Here is a 9,767-nt window from a genome sequence, read left to right as displayed (position 1 = left end):
CCTGAGAACCGCGTGCGTTTGGAACTAATTGACTCATTTCCACGCTCTCCCGCCTCCCGCTCTGTTCTGTCCAATCAGGGTCCCCCTTGTGGTCCAAGGAGAAGATCGATCCAATCGTGGTCCAGGAGGGCGTGTCCCTGGTGCTGCAGTGTCAGCCGCCTGTGGGCCTGCCCCCTCCTGTCATATTCTGGATGGACAACAGTAAGACTCATGGCACACATCAGAACACATTCCAGCACATTATCAGTGTGAGGGCTTTCACCACCAACACCACAGGGAGGAGACCCGGGTACTAATGTGTTTGAATCAATATCAATACATACTTAATTAGAATAGTTAATTGCATGCAGCGCTTTCCAAGACACCATGAGGCATTGTGGGGGATATCACAGATCCACCACATCCATCTATTTTTCCTTTCTTTAGCCTCATTAATGTGCCACCCTGACCCATATCTTATACAAACGTGTGGTTCTTTGTGTGTGTGTGTGTGTGTGTGTGTGTGTGTGTGTGTGCGTGTGTGCGTGTGTGTGTGTGTGTGTGTGTGTGTGTGTGTGTGTGCGTGTGCGTGTGTGTGGCAGACTTCCAGAGGCTCCCTCAGAACAGCAGGGTGTCTCAGGCCCTCAACGGAGATCTGTACTTCTCCAACGTCCGCAAGGAGGACACCAGGAGCGACTACATCTGCTACGCGCGCTTCCCGCACACTCAGACCATCCAGCAGAAGCAGCCCATCACTGTCAAAGTCCTTAACCGTAAGTGTGTGCGACTGTGTGTGCATGCTTACGTGTGCGTATTGGTGCATGTCTGTGTGTGGTTGTTTTGTGTGTGTTGTTGTTGTTGTTGTGTGTGTGTGTGTGTGTGTGTGTGTGTGTGTGTGTGTGTGTGTGTGTCTCTGTGGGTGTATGTAGGCGGTGGGGTGGATGGGATGCAAATCTTTGTATCTGTTTGTGTTTCTGACTCCACGCATGTTATGAGAGCAGAGCATTCGAGACGGAAACAAGTTAACCAAGCAAAAACGATCTTAGCGTGGCTACAAAGTAACGGGAAAAAACACACAAGCCGAAAAACAAACACGCCGTGGAGACACATGCGTGGGCACGTGCGCTATCGTACGTGTGCGTCGCGCACAGCGAGGTTAACAGCACAGAGTACCCCAGTTCAGGACACATGCGGCGATTTTCCATTTCTGCTAGCATGCTCTCGGACGTAAGTGGCTGTTGTCACGCTGAAAAGACACATTGTCAGAGAAGCCGTCATTAGAGTATTCTATGTGAGGCAGCCATTCATCGCAGGGCTTTTGTAAAGATTTAGTAGGCACCACCCAAGTCTCCCACAAAAGACCCTTCTCATCCATTCTTGATTTATGAGCTATCCTTCCAGCAGGCGCAGCAAAGTCTATCCACTGCATTCTCAGACTGGGGTTGTGTGTACATGAATACGTGTGTGTGCGGTTCGTCATATTTATTGTTTAAAAGTCACCGGACTTTTGTGTTTTTGATGTCTTTCTGTGTGTTGATTTCAACTTGTGGCATGTTTGATTTTCTGTTGTGTTACAGTGGATGCAATCAATGAGACAATGGCAGATTTTTACAATGAGACTGATTTATTTAGTGGTGAGTTTTGGCACCCCCTAGTGTCCAGTCGTCCTCCCGCGAAATCCCGGCTTCTACCCCGAACACTAATGGCTCGTCTTCGTCTAACCCTCTCCCCGGACTCTCTCATCAACCAAGATTAACTCCAACCCAAATGTCTCATTCCTTCGGATAACACACTTCGTTGAAGTCGCTCTGATACTTGCTTCAACCTGATCACACCTTACCTTTTAACATATTATCCTAGCATAAGTCTAATCACCTTGCAGAGCACCAAAAACGTCCCCTTTTTCTTTTAACCTAACAATTATACCCACATTTTGATCCTCCTCCAACCCTCCTCAATTCTCTGCTAATTTCCTCTCTCCCTTTCGGTCTCCTTGTCCGCTGCCGTCGACGTTGGCTCCGTAAATCTCATGCTCTTGTAACTACAACCGCTGTAAACACAATGCCATGTCATCATTATCCCAGTCCTCCCTGCGTGTCTCCCAAAAGTGTTTGTCCCCCTTTCTTTCTTTTGTTATTGTTTTCATCAATGTATTCTATGTTCAACAAGTCATCATACCAGAGCGTTCAACGCGATGGAATTCCCAAACATCAAAATACCAGCTCTGTCAGAAGACAGGCTGCGCTGTTCTGAGTCAACCTGCAGATGCTCGACCATGCTGCTATCTCACAGGCTCACAGAGGAACAGGTGAAACAAAGCAACTCCCACTTTAGGATTACAAGACCTGGGGAAACGAGTTCTCTCTAATCCCGTGATGTCATTGGTCATGAGTCCCATGAACCCTCCCCTTTTGGTGTCACGTTTCATCGGTCCTTTGTGAGCTGGTGAGAAGGAGTTAGTCTGGCTCTGCCTGATTAGCCCAGAAGCAGCAACCGTCAGAGTAATTGATTTGCTTTTAACAAAAAGGCTATTACACAGAAAATCCAGCGACAAAGTGAGAGATTTCTTTTAAATCCCCAGTCTTAGACAAACCCCACAAAGCCAATAATGGCCATTCAACAAATTGTTTGTAAAGCAAATTGCTTCTGAAACCGGAAAGTAAACAGCAAAGGGTGTCTGTGTTTGTGTGTGGCTGCCTTCCTGCCGGCCTGCGTGCCTGCCTGCCTGCGTGTGTGCGCGTGTGCTTGTGTGCGTGCCTCTGTGTGTGTGTGTGTGTGTGTGTGTGTGTGTGTGTGTGTGTGTGTGTGTTTAAAAACAGAAGCCCCAGCGGACGACAGGAAGCCCACCTTCCTCATCCCGTCCGGTGCGTCCAGCACTCAGCTGGTCCTGCGGGGGCAGGTCCTGGAGCTGGAGTGTATCGCCGAGGGCCTGTGAGTGAGACAAATATATGCATGTATTCACCTCCATGCCCACGCGCATGGGTAAATCATGTTTATGTGTCCGCTCTCTGTTTACACCCACTGCTTTGTGTCCCTGCTTCTCGCCTTTCCGTCCTTCCCCCTTCCCCTCTCTCCCTGCCTCCCCTCATTACCACCCTCATTCCTTTACCCCCTTCCTCCCTCTCTCCCTCCCTCCCGCCCTCATTCCATCCTTTCCTTTCTCCCTTTTCTCCCTCCCTCCCTCATTCCATCCCTTGCCTCACTCCTCCATCCCTTGCCTTTCTGCCTCCCTTTCTCCCTCCCTCCCTCCCTCCCCCCCACTCCTCCTGCCTCCTTTTCTCCCTCCCTCCCTCCCTCCCCCCTACTCCTCCCCCTCCTCCCCCTCCCTCCCTTCCCTCCCTCCCTCCCTCCCTCCCTCCCTCCCTCCTTTCCCTCCCTTCCCTCCCCCTCCTCTCCTCTCCTCTTGGACCCTGGCTGCAGGCCCACTCCCCAGGTGTCGTGGACCAAAGTGGGCGGAGATCTCCCGACCAAGCGCACCTCCTTCCTGCACCACCAGAAGACGATGTCCATCGTCAACGTGTCCGAGTCGGACGCCGGGGAGTACCGCTGCTCCGCCAAGAACCAGCTGGGCTCCGCCCACCACAACATCCGGGTCACCGTCAGAGGTGGGTGACGTGGTGGAGCGCGCACACGCACGCGGGAGAAGAGCACCTGCCCCGTGCGTGTCTCTGGCTCTCTAGTTTATCGCTCTCTTCTCGGGTCCGCAGCACTCATCTTGCTCTCTCTCTCTCTCTCTCTCTCTCTCTCTCTTCTCTCTCTCTCTCTCTCTCTCTCTGCTCTCTCCTCTACTCTCTCTCTCTCTCTCTCCCTCTCTCTCTCTCTCTCTCTGTCTCTGTCTCTGTCTCTGTCTTGTCTCTGTCTGTTCTCAGCATCGTCTACGGCTTACTCTCTCTATCTCTCTCTCTCCTCTCTCTCTCTTATCTCTGCCTCGTCTCTCTCCTCTCTCTCTGTGATGCTCTGTGTTCCTCTCTCCTCTCTCTCTCTGCTCCTCTCTCTCTGTCTCTCTCTCTCTGTCTCTCTCTCTCTCTCTCTCTCTCTCTCTCTCTCTCTCTCTCTCTCTCTCTCTCCTCTCTCTCTCTCTTCCTGTCTCTCTCTCTGTCTCTGTCTCTCTCCCTGTCTCTGTCTCTCTCCCTCTCTCTCTATCTCTCTCTCTGTCTCTCTCTCTGTCTCTCTCTCTCTCTTCACCCACTGTGTAATTGATTTATGCGCGGGGCAGACAGCAGGGCTCTGTAGCGTGTTCTGTATGATTAATTCTCCCACTCTCCACCTGCCGCCGCCGCGCTGCGCCCTGCTTCCAGCTGCTCCATACTGGATCAGCGGCCCGCCTCGTAACCTGGTGCTGGCTCCCAGGGAGACCGGGGTGCTCACCTGCCGAGCCAGCGGCACCCCCAAGCCCTCCATCGCCTGGTCCATGAACGGCATCCCCGTGGAGAGTAAGTGAACCCACCTGTTCAACACAACCTCCCCCTCTCCCCCCTACTCTCCTCCCGTCCCCTTCTCCCTCCCTCTCCCCCTCACCCCCCTACTCTCCTCCCGTCCCCTTCTCCCTCCCCCTCCCCCTCTCCCCCCTACTCTCCTCCTGTCCCCTTCTCCCTCCCTCTCCCCCTCTCCCTCCTACTCTCCTCCCATCCCCTTCTGCCTCTCCTCTACCCTTCTCTCTTCTCTCACCTCCTCTCCCCCTCTCCCCCTCCTCTACCCTTCTCTCTTCCCTCTCCCCCTCCTCTACCCTTCTCTCTTCTCTCTCCCCCTCTCCCCCTCTCCCCCCCCAAAAAAATGTCTTTGCTTGTCAGAACGTCAGCTTCGACATGTTTTTATACCAGTTATGTCGATATATTTTTGCTGTATTTAGTAGTTATTTTCATATTCTTATTTGTATAGAATTTCTATTATTAAAAATAAAATAAAAATTGTAACTCTTTTCCAACTATATTGCTGTGGCTGTCCTGTATTTTTGCCTTTGACGCCCACATTTTCTGTCTCAAGGATTCCTCGTACCTAACTTAACTAACATCAAACAACTCCCCCTTCTCCTCCTTCTCCTCCTTCTCCTCCTTCTCCCCCTCCTTCTCCCCCTTCTTCTCCTTCTCCCCCTTCTCCCCCTTCTCCTCCTTCTCCTCCATCTCCCCCATCTCCTCCTTCTCCTCCTTCGCCTCCTCCTCCTCCTTCTCCCCCTCTCCCCCCTTCTCCTCCTTCTCCCCCCCTTCTCCCCCCCTTCTCCTCCTTCTCCTCCATCTTGGTCCCCATCTCCTCCTTTCTCCTCCTTCGCCTTCCTCCTTCCTCCTTCTCCCCCCTCCTCCCTCCTCTCCCCCTTCTCCCCCTCCTCCTCCTTCTCCCCCTTCTGCTTCTCCCCCTTCTCCCCCTCCCTCCCCTCTTCTCCCCCTTCTCCTCCATCTCCCCCATCTCCTCCTTCTCCTCCTCCTCCTCCTTCTCCCCCTCCTCCCCCTTCTCCCCCTTCTCCCCCTTCTCCCCCTTCTCCTTCTCCTGCTCTTTCTCCTCCTTCTCCCCCTTCTCCCGCTTCTCCTCCTTCTCTTCCTCTCTCCTCCACCCTCCTCCTCGTCCGCCCAGACTCCATCGACGACGACCCCAGCCGGCGGGTGGAGGACGACTCGGTCATCTTCACAGAGGTGCAGCCGGGCGCCAGCGCCGTGTACCAGTGCAACGTGTCCAACGAGTACGGCTACCTGCTGGCCAACGCCTTCGTCAACGTGCTCTGTGAGTCGGGGCTCCGGGAAAGCACAGAGGGACCCATCCCCTCACAAACATACACCTCTCCCTCCCCGCTCCCTGGCTCTGATGGCTCTTCAAGAAAATATTACTTAGCATTGCGTAGCGTCTTATCCTAGCTATCGTTGTTGTATTCGGGGACTGGGTCACAAAGCCATTGTAAATGCTTGGCACTTGTTTATACGATGATATCTACTGTACCAACAGCGATATATTGTTGTTTGTACTTATTGCACTTATTGTAAGTGTCTTTGGATAAAAGCGTCTGCTAAATCAGACGTTTTGATCCAAAGATGCGATCAAGAGCATCATTTACGTGTAGGGCCTGCATGTAAATGATGCTCTTGATCGCATTGATTTTAGGAGGTTTGGTGTGTCCGCACAGCTGGGTGCTGTCTGTAAAAGGCTTGTGCTTCTTCCCCCCCCCCCAGCCGAGCCCCCCAGGGTGCTGACCAAGGCAGAGAAGGTGTACCAGGTGATCAGACACCACCGCGCTCTGATGGACTGCGCCTCTTTCGGCTCCCCCATCCCCAAGATCACGTGGTGAGTCTGCCGATATCAAACCACCTTAATATCAAAGAAACTTGATATCAAACAAACATCAAATACTGTCGCCCCGGCGGTATTTGAAACGGTGGACGTGCCGTAAGTCGACGGACGCGTCGATGTTTGCTTGTGTGTGCTTTATTCAGACTGAATGATAATCCTCTTCCAAGTTTGAATGTGTATATTTAAAGGAACAGTACGTGTTTTCTATTTGCATACATTTATGATTATTTATTTTGAGGAACTCTAATAACCATGTCCATTCGTTCTTGATATTAATTAATAGCATGCAGATCTACCCTCCTGTGCACTTTATAGGACTCTCTCGTTCCATTTCAAATTCACTGTCTTCACATACTCCCACACTTGCCTATTATGTCCGTCGAGGGTCTCGTATTTGTCTTTATTTCGTTTTATCAAATCCATCTATTAATCTATTGTGTTAAGTCCCTCACAAGACCTTGTATGCAACTCCCATCACTGATTCAGAGACTGGCCTACTGGTGTCGGGCTAACTCCCCTCCCACTGGTGCACAGACTCAGACTCCCCTGTCCTGCTTGACTTTCAGGTTCAAAGACGGCAGCTCCAGCACCCTGGACGGGGAGCCGTACGTGATCCACGACAACGGGACCCTGGAGCTCCACGTGGCGCAGGCCCTCTACAGTGGGAAGTACACCTGCGTGGCCCGCAACTCCCTGGGCACCTACGAGAACCACGTCTACCTGGAGGTCAAAGGTGAGCAACACAGACTTGTCTATCGAAGCACATAGATTGTTTGTTAGCATGTAGCTCCCGATTAGGATCCTACGGCAATCTTTGCCAATATTACAAATGCACCACTATTCAGGTTATGCATTTCTAGTTGTATTAACTCTCGGTTGTTGTTTTTTTGTAGATATTTGCGAGTTTTTGGTTTTTGTTATTTTGGTGCCTCCGGGGTAAACCTTGGATATTTTTGCCCTTTTTGGCCATATCTTTTTTGTTTTGAGCTGCTCTGAATGCCCTCTTGTCTCTACAAACTTCCCCTTAGGTGTGTTGTACTCTGTGTCTGGTTTCCGATGTTGGAGAAATACGATCAGCCTGTATTACAATTGAACCCTAGAAACGAAATGATCTTCTGAAATGTAATCCGTGGCGAATCACCTCCGACCCCCTCTCCGCCAGATCCGACCCGCATCATGAGACAGCCCGAGTACAAGGTGGTGCAGAGGGGCATGTCGGCGGTGTTTGAGTGCAAGGTGGCCCACGACCCCTCGCTTCTCCCCACCATGACCTGGCTTAAAGACAACGACGAGCTGCCCGACGATGAAAGGTCGGCTACCTTCCTGTGCTTCCCCGAGCAAATGCTCTTCTGTTACAGCATCTTCAAACATACTTTATTCTTCAATGTGGTTTTAAAGAGCGCCTGACCGAACAGTGAAATAAAGCAGTTGGAACAAAGAAATCGCTTATTTAACCGCTTGTTTCTGATTGGCTGAACTTGGGGCCGGTTCTCACTTTGTTTCATATTAATTCATGTTTTTATATTAATGTGGATGCACAGTTCCGATGTCATCACAATCAAAACGTTTATTACTGACTATAGCAGTATTTTTCTTCAAACATATTTCATTTAATTAATTCACTTTATTAATCCCAGAAGGTAAATGCAGGATAATGGATATATTTACTGTGTATCCAGAATGTATACGCAACAGATCTGGACTGACCCTGTTGTCCCTATTTTGCTAACGTCCTTCCGGTTCAAACAGGTTCATCGTGGACTCGGACACCCTGACCATCGCGGAGGTGACGGAGGGTGATGAGGGCGTCTACACCTGCATCATGAACACCACCCTGGACCACGACTCGGCCAGCGCTGAGCTCTCTGTCGTCGGTACGTACCCCGGCCCACGCCCGCCCCCAGCTAGACCGGGAGGCTCTGTATACCTATTCCTCCTCCAACAACTTCATGAATACTTTATTCCCTCCCGACAACTAACCTTCTCAGCCTCCGGTGAGCCGCTAAGTGTGTTTGTCCGCCGTCTCGCTCACCTCCAGGATGCGTCTCCGAGCCTCATCAAGGTTAATTGCCTCCAGGCTCGGTCAGGGTTTTGGAGACTCTGAGCGGATCCGGGGAGGGCGATTATTATCGCCGTGGATGAATATTTCATTGTTGTCTTCCTAGAAAAAACGGTTGACTATGACTAAACCCTTGTTCGCTTCCCATCCTTTGCACATTACGCCTTCCTGTGCGGTAGAGGCCGAGCCCACTCCTGCTGTTGTCTACGGTAAAGCGCCCCGTGTCACGCGATGGGCATCCAGATGTGGCTGGGTGCCGGTCTGGTTGTCTAGACCTGTTGGTGATAGCATGGCACGGGATGGCATGGGATATGTATCGTAATGTCATGTGACTGTGATCAAGTGTTGGGCATTGTGTTTTATTTTGTCATTTTTTGTCTTCGTTTCTGAACAGTGCAATTCATCATATTCATTGTAGTCTAACAAATGAATCATCTCACGTCTGATAGCAGACTAGCTCAAATCTGGGTGAATAGGGGAGTTTCACTTTCTTTTGCTTTTGTTTTGACCAATCGTGTTTCTGAAGCAGGGCTAACTCGGACTGCACTAGAAAACGGTTCCCACTAAGGCTAAAGAGCTACAACCTCCTGTCCGTACAACTACCTTCTTAGAGAAAGGGTCTGGAAAGGTTTCAAATCAACAGTGTCGACTGGCCCACGTAGAAACAGACTTATTAAAAAACCCTTCTGAGGATTCATCCTCTCCCCCAGAAGTCGTGCTATAACATAGTTATACTGCTGGATATCCCAGATATGAGAGTCTAAATTATGATATGATGGAGCTGGCTGGCAGTTATTTTTGAGCTGCGTTTGGAATGTGAAGATTGACGTTTTTTTAAACCCAGCGTTTTACCATAATCGTCCCATCATATGGGATCATTTGAAAGTGATGATTCAGCTGATCTACCGAGCTCTCTGACTCACACCTCACCCCAGCATCATCTCAGGGGACCATTTTGGAGATGTTTTCATATGCATGTGATACTTTGAAGTCAATTATTACATTCCCGATTACCATACCGTTACAGTCCGACTTGGCCGTTCTGGGAGTTCCAAACGTATAAAGCATGCGTAGAAGTAACCAGCCTGCACTCTGAGATGGTTGATGGTTGAACCACGCAGCACCAGTTCTACGGGGTTAGGACCGATCAGAGACGTTCCGAGTTAACTGACGTACCCCTCCCTCACCAGATTCCCCGCACTTTCCTTTTTATTTTTTGCGGGTCCATCCGTGGCATTGCATGATACTCGTCGTGCACCGTGTGTACGTGTGCTTGTGCTTTTTGGGAAGCTCCCTGTCTGACTGTGCGGGCTAGCCGGCTAAAGGTTTGGTTGTGTTTGTATTTCCTCTCCAGAGCGCCCGGATCCGCCCACGGACCTGGAGCTCACAGACAAGAAGGAGAGGAGCGTGCAGCTCACCTGGACGCCAGGAGATGAGAACAACTCCCCCATCGAGA

The 9,767-nt window shown here is 50.8% G+C and overlaps 1 protein-coding gene across 1 annotated transcript in view; it reads left to right on the top strand.

The window, feature by feature from the left end:
* LOC130389087 (neuronal cell adhesion molecule-like) overlaps positions 1-9,767 on the top strand; it is a 28,008-nt gene that overhangs the window by 2,584 nt on the left and 15,657 nt on the right. Inside the window, exons 2-13 of the mRNA XM_056598751.1 lie at positions 79-201; positions 582-752; positions 1,557-1,613; positions 2,799-2,910; positions 3,400-3,584; positions 4,278-4,412; positions 5,545-5,691; positions 6,135-6,246; positions 6,819-6,985; positions 7,415-7,562; positions 8,002-8,126; positions 9,666-9,767. Coding sequence (XP_056454726.1) covers positions 79-201; positions 582-752; positions 1,557-1,613; positions 2,799-2,910; positions 3,400-3,584; positions 4,278-4,412; positions 5,545-5,691; positions 6,135-6,246; positions 6,819-6,985; positions 7,415-7,562; positions 8,002-8,126; positions 9,666-9,767 — 1,584 coding nt within the window. The remainder of the gene's footprint in view (positions 1-78; positions 202-581; positions 753-1,556; positions 1,614-2,798; positions 2,911-3,399; positions 3,585-4,277; positions 4,413-5,544; positions 5,692-6,134; positions 6,247-6,818; positions 6,986-7,414; positions 7,563-8,001; positions 8,127-9,665) is intronic.

The sequence above is a fragment of the Gadus chalcogrammus genome, chromosome 9 (assembly GCF_026213295.1).
Source record: "Gadus chalcogrammus isolate NIFS_2021 chromosome 9, NIFS_Gcha_1.0, whole genome shotgun sequence".
NCBI lineage: Eukaryota > Metazoa > Chordata > Actinopteri > Gadiformes > Gadidae > Gadus > Gadus chalcogrammus.
Note: the sequence above shows the minus strand (reverse complement) of the source record. Positions and strands in the feature narration are given on the sequence as shown.